This window comes from Rhamphochromis longiceps, linkage group LG14 (genome assembly GCF_057381845.1).
Source record: "Rhamphochromis longiceps isolate RC_006_pf linkage group LG14, R_longiceps_female_GT1.1, whole genome shotgun sequence".
NCBI lineage: Eukaryota > Metazoa > Chordata > Actinopteri > Cichliformes > Cichlidae > Rhamphochromis > Rhamphochromis longiceps.
The window spans coordinates 27,185,593-27,191,539 of record NC_140570.1 but is presented as its reverse complement, the minus strand read 5'-3'; the positions used below and the strand labels follow the sequence as shown (position 1 = coordinate 27,191,539).

The 5,947-nt window shown below is 38.6% G+C and overlaps 1 protein-coding gene across 1 annotated transcript; it reads right to left on the bottom strand.

Moving 5' to 3' along the window:
• Positions 1-331: 331 nt before the first annotated feature.
• Positions 332-5,449, bottom strand: LOC146654232 (extracellular calcium-sensing receptor-like). Its single transcript, XM_085380544.1, has 10 exons — positions 5,446-5,449; positions 5,190-5,349; positions 4,549-4,837; positions 4,368-4,454; positions 3,800-3,991; positions 2,804-3,073; positions 2,540-2,743; positions 2,223-2,442; positions 1,342-1,458; positions 332-1,233 (listed from the first exon to the last, which is right to left on the bottom strand). The coding sequence occupies exons 1-10, from the start codon at positions 5,447-5,449 to the stop codon at positions 332-334; spliced, it is 2,445 nt and encodes an 814-aa protein (XP_085236670.1).
• Between the last annotated feature and the right edge of the window lie 498 nt (positions 5,450-5,947).

Below are 5,947 nucleotides of genomic sequence, written 5' to 3'. Positions count from 1 at the left end.
CCACAAAACTTAATGTTGAAGAATATTATTCTTAAATTGTTCAACAATGTAGATGCAGAATTTGGCAGTTTGCCATACCCCTGATCATCTATAGTTCTGAGAAACTCTGTCTCTCTAAGATGTTCTTTTTATAACTAATCAGGTTACTAACCTGCTGCCAGTTAACCTAACTAGTTGCAAAATGTTCCTCCTCCTTTCTTCAGTACCACTTTCTTCTCCAGCCTGATCACGACTTTTTGGGAAATAGATTTGTATATTAGAATTGGTCAAGAAATAATATTAAACAGTGAATAGAAATTTCAAATCAAACAACTTTAAAATGGTTAACTGATTACTTCTTTTCTTTTCCCATTAGGTGCTGTTTTGTATTTTTTTCTGGCTTTAATAAAATTATGTAACACTTTGGAGCAAACAGACAGAATAGCAAGCCAAAGCTGGAGGCCAAAATGGCAAAGGATTCAACTGCATCTGCATAATTTCCAGGGGAGCTGATATAAGCAGGAATAAATGCCAGCCACACAGCACAGAAGATCAGCATGCTAAAAGTGATAAACTTGGCCTCATTGAAGTTGCCTGGCAACTTGCGTGCCAGAAATGCCAGTACAAAGCAGAGACAGGCCTGGAGACCAATATATCCTAAAACACACCAGAATGCAAGGCTTGATCCTACGCTACACTCCAATATGATCTTTGAGCGTTCGTATTTAGTATTTCGTGAAGGATAAGGGTGTGCATCAATTAGCCAAGCGCCACAAATAACTACTTGAACAAGAGTGCAGCTGAAAATAATGGCCCTCTGCTGCTTGGGTCCCAACCACTTCATGATGTTTTCCCCTGGACGGGTGGCAGTGAAAGCAGCCAGCACCACCAGTGTCTTTCCCAGGATGCAGGAGATGCAAAGTGAAAATGTAATGCTAAAGACAGTGTGACGCAGCATGCAGGACCAAAATGTTGGCTCTCCAATGAAAACCAGAGAACAAAGGAAACACAGTGTTAAAGCAAATAAGATAAAGAAACTAAGTTCAGAGTTATTGATACGGACAATGGCAGTGTTTCTGTGGTAAAAGAACACTGCTAAAACAACTATAGTGAGACAAGCTCCCACCACAGAAGTGACTGTCAGGGCTATACCTAAGGAATCATAGGCCAAAAACTCCACTTTTTTGGCGATACAGGCTGTTCTGTCTTTGTTTGACCAGAAGTCCTCGGGACAAAATGTGCATTCTATTGCATCTGAAAGACAGAGAGTCAAAAAGCAAGAGTTCATTTAAATATTGCCTAATTGTATCAGAACATTACATTTAAAATGCTGCGACTTGTAATACTTAGATTTAAACTCACTTGTCTGATTGCTAATCTTGCCATTGTCACATGGTACACAGTCAAAGCAGCAGACAGGCTCCCCACGACGGACAGCCTTCCGGGACCCTGGAAGACAGCTGGCACTGCATACAGACACTGGCACCTGGCAAGGTAGAAAGCATATGAATCCCAACTCTGATGAGTGAAAGAATGTCCTACGAATATAATAGTTAGTTACTGAATTATTTGCTTGGGCCAATGATCATACAAACAATTAAATAAAGGCTAATTGCTTAATCAAATAAGAATCAAAATATGTATTCCTCAAATTCTTCTGTTTAAAGTCAGTGTAAATAAATGCCTGGATTTTATAATGTAGGTTATAATGTAGGTTAAAATTTGTGTCAGTTTAACCCCTGGAAAACTATGCTCAATATTTTCTCCTTCCTCACTTATTAAATAATAGAACCATACTTTTTTCCCCTTTATTCATTTAGTCAATGTAACCAGGAAAAAAAATTGAAAAGGCTTTGCTGTCATTTGCCCACAGAGAAAGGAGTTACTACCTACAAATTTATTCCCTGTAATATTTATGCATCTATCATCAAAACAGAAAAAAGTTATTGTAGCTTCAAGGTATTTAACTTAGCTGCTTTAAAACAGTCATGATGGAATTTGAATGTAGAATTACAAATGCCTTTGATAAGTTGTGCCGTAAGGATTACAGAGAGGATTGAGTATCAAACATACCTTAGCCTTATGTCTCGTTTTGAATACTGACTGTTTACTATCCATGTATGCAAAGGGATGGACATCAGATCCAAACTGTCCTGCACACCTGACTTACCTCCATCTTAACCTACAGAACTTCAACAGTTGACATCTGAAGGTAAAAACACAGTGTGAGCAGCTTGCCTCACTCTGATCCCCTGCCCACATTATCATGTCCTCCTGGATCACCAGCTCCTCTCCAGCAGGTTTGGTTCCATCAAACAGCCCCACGTTGACAAATTCAATGTTCCCGCTTGTGCCTCGCTGCCAGTTGATAATATCATAATAGGGTATAGAGTCACCCTTCAAGTCAAAGTTTACCTCTTCCCCAGCAATTATAAATTTCACTTCCTGCAGGTAGTACTGGAGCTTGAGAAACCATTACATAACATGAAACACTTAAACAGACATACAGCAGACAAGACTTTAAGTGGTATTAACTAATGGTAAGTATTCTGGACTATACCTGCCAAGGCAGTACATTGTCACTTTGTGCACATGACTGGTTCTTAAAAGGCCCACTGCCTGGTTGACACATGAGAAGGTTGTGCAGGGAATGAGCAATTGCATATACAGCCTTATATACATTATAGGCCACTCTAGGGCTTGATGTATTCAAGTAGGCTGAATGCTGTTTCAGTGGTGACTCTTGCCCTGAGCAAGGTGGCAACTGGGAGGCAGAAGACAGTGAAGGACTACAGCCATACAGAGCCTCCCACAGCTCCTTTACCAGCATATTATTGGGATACCTCTGTGGGTTTACGGTTTCCAAGTAGTTGCTGAGTCTTGAGATATAACCTTTTCTGATGCCAAACCCGACTGTACCTCCCAGATAGGGGTAATACTCTTTCCCTGTAAAGACAGATGCTGTGACCCAGGCCTCACTAGCCACCCACTGGATTCCAGTGATGTTCTGCTTCATGTAGTCTCTCAAGAAAGGCGTCATTTCCCCCTCAGCTGAAAATACTACCACCACTCTTGCCAAAGAGCTACGCATTACCTTTTATAAAGATAATGCATGAGGAAGAAGGAAAGAGTTTGCAAGGAAGAGGGAAGGCAAAATACATCATTTTAAAACATGGCGACAGGAAAAGGCACATTGATATGATTTTAGATTTTTGTAATAATCTCATCTGTTGGCATTTGGGGTTAGATTGACTAAAGGCCTGTGCCAGTCTAAAAACACTATTTTGGGATTAAAAAGCAGCTTTTGTAAGGATTTTTGTTCCTGATATACTACAAGTCAATGTTGTTTTGGTAACTGAAAATCACAGACAGGGCTATTTTTTTAATGGCTGGCCTCATGGCATACTCTTTTTTTTTTTAAGCAATTCTCTTGCAGAGTGCAAAATTTGCTGTCACAAGTATGTAAACATATCACACCGGTGTGATGTTTGCATATTTCCTTAGTTAAATTTAAGACAGAAAAAAATTCTTATTTTGTGCCTGATGGAGTTGTGCTGTTGGTAGAAGCATTCATGTATCAGTAGTATACAAAAATGTAACTAGCGTAGTGTCCGAACCTTGGCTCTGTCTACTGATTTTTTCCTTTACAATACGGGTATTTTGAATCAAACTGAGCAGTTTAAACTCTCTTTTTACTTTAAATGATCAAACTGCATTATATTTGCAAACCTCTTTCAGCATTAGGAATTCAGAAGTTTTCAAGTGAAAAAGGAAAAACAGCTTTCTAATAAAAGTCATATCAGGGATGGTCTCTACCTACCTGCATGATCTCCAGTGCCCTCTGTTGATTGTAGAGCAGAGGAATCATTTCTTGGTATGCCACACACACGCTGGTACCCTGTAGTTCTCTCATTAAGCCTTGCACAGCAAAACGGCCATATTCATGATCTCCTTGCACCACCCCCACCCAAGTCCAGTTAAAGCGTACCAGCAGCTGAGCAATTGCTTTCACCTGGGTTCAACAGAATAAATTCAGCTTACTCAGTTCACTGACATATTTTAATAATGTTGAAGTCTTAATATGCTATTTAGACTCTGATGTAGTATATCAGTGGAAGACCAAATTAATTAATTACATTACTGGTATTTAGTCTGAATATTTTAAATCTTACTTATTTACTTAATATTCAGTGTAGTGATTACCTGCAGTGCAGTGTAGTTTCAAAACTACACCACAAAATGCCATGGTTTGTAAATCACTACATTGGTTATACATTGTGGTTATTTCAGTAAGGGAACAACTGAAAATACATAAAGATTCAACATCTATATTTTAAATGATAGAGCACTGACAAATCATTCTGTTTGTTTTGTTTTCAGGCCCTTACCTGATAATCATCATTAGGGATTACCCTGAAAAAGGTAGGGTATTTTGTTCTGTCAGTGAAACATGCACATGAAGAAAAGTAACTGATCTGTGTAAAGCAAAAAAAAGGAGAGGAGAGTATAACAGATCATAATGATGACTTGCAGGTTTGGAGGATTTAGAACTAAAAGAGGCATTATTACCATTGGGATTTGGAATGGCTGGAGGATTCTTGACACCACAATGGACTGAGCAGAACCAGATTCACCAATTACAGCAAGGAGTGGAGAAGCACCGCTACACATGGGAGAGTCATCTTCACTCATTCCGTTTAGTACAGCCATAGCAGCTCTCTGGCCAGTCAGTGGATATGCACACGAATCAAAGATTTTGTACCCCAGGGTGTAATTTGGCAAAAGCTCCAGATTCTGGTTTACCTCCTCAACTGCCAGCCTCATCGTTTGAGCCCAGCGGAAAGCCCTGGGATCAAATCTGTGGCTCAGAAGACAGAAAAATACAATACACATTACACACAACAAGAGTGGAGAAACACTGAAAACAGTGTTTTCGTTTCGAGCGTTGTTCTGATTTAAAATTAGTAGTAATTTGACTTACAGCTGTCTTGTGCATTAGCACAGTAGATTACTTTTCCCCTGTTTTCTTACTCTCTCTTTCTTACAGCAAGTTAGGCATATTGTCTAAAACTTTAGATAACATTAACACTGTATTGTAGTAAATAGCATGTATAAATACTCCATATAACAATACAGTCCACAGGCAGTGCAACAAAATGACACATTATTCAATAAATAATAGATAAACAGAAACAGTGTACTATGCTCACCCATTACACTTCACTGGCGGTGGTTTGTAGGTACAGTTAAGGTCTGGCATTTCTTGGTTATAATGAAGGGGAAAGATTCCTGCAATAATGTAGTCACCCTCAGCTATAAAGCCTGGCTCAAAGCTGTTTTGAAGAATGCACACTTTTCCTGCAGATGTGGCTGAAGAGGTAAAATTAGAGGTTTGTATGTAAACTAAGGTAAGTATACCAACATGATAAAGCAAAGGAAGAAAGGTAAGTAGATGCATAGTGTTACACATTCCCACAAAAACAGGAAAAGTTTTTAGGCAACGTTATATACTGTATCTAAAGTCAGTATATGGCCCTCCCATTATCAGTATATCCAATCCAGAGCTGTGTGGTTTGGTCATCAGCAGCCCCACCTCATTTACTAAAAATGTTTACTGCACTCTGAATGGCATTGTACTGGAGTTAGAATATATTTTAAATATTTTATTGGGAAAACATACATCAATTAAACGCCAATACATTTTAATATATTAAATTATGGTTAGTCTTTAAAGAAAGGATTAATTAATAAAGTTTACTTATGATGACCAGTAAGGTTTTCTTGTGCGTGGCTGTGTGTCATTTTGTCTGTAAACGTTTTGATTGAATTTCCATAAATCGTTGTAGGGGGTGAGGTCATGTTAACATATCCAGCATGATAACATATCCCAAGGTCTATTAGCGATTATAATGCTATATAGAGTGATTTAAAACTATGCTTCTTACTGCCATTGTTTGTATTAACAACA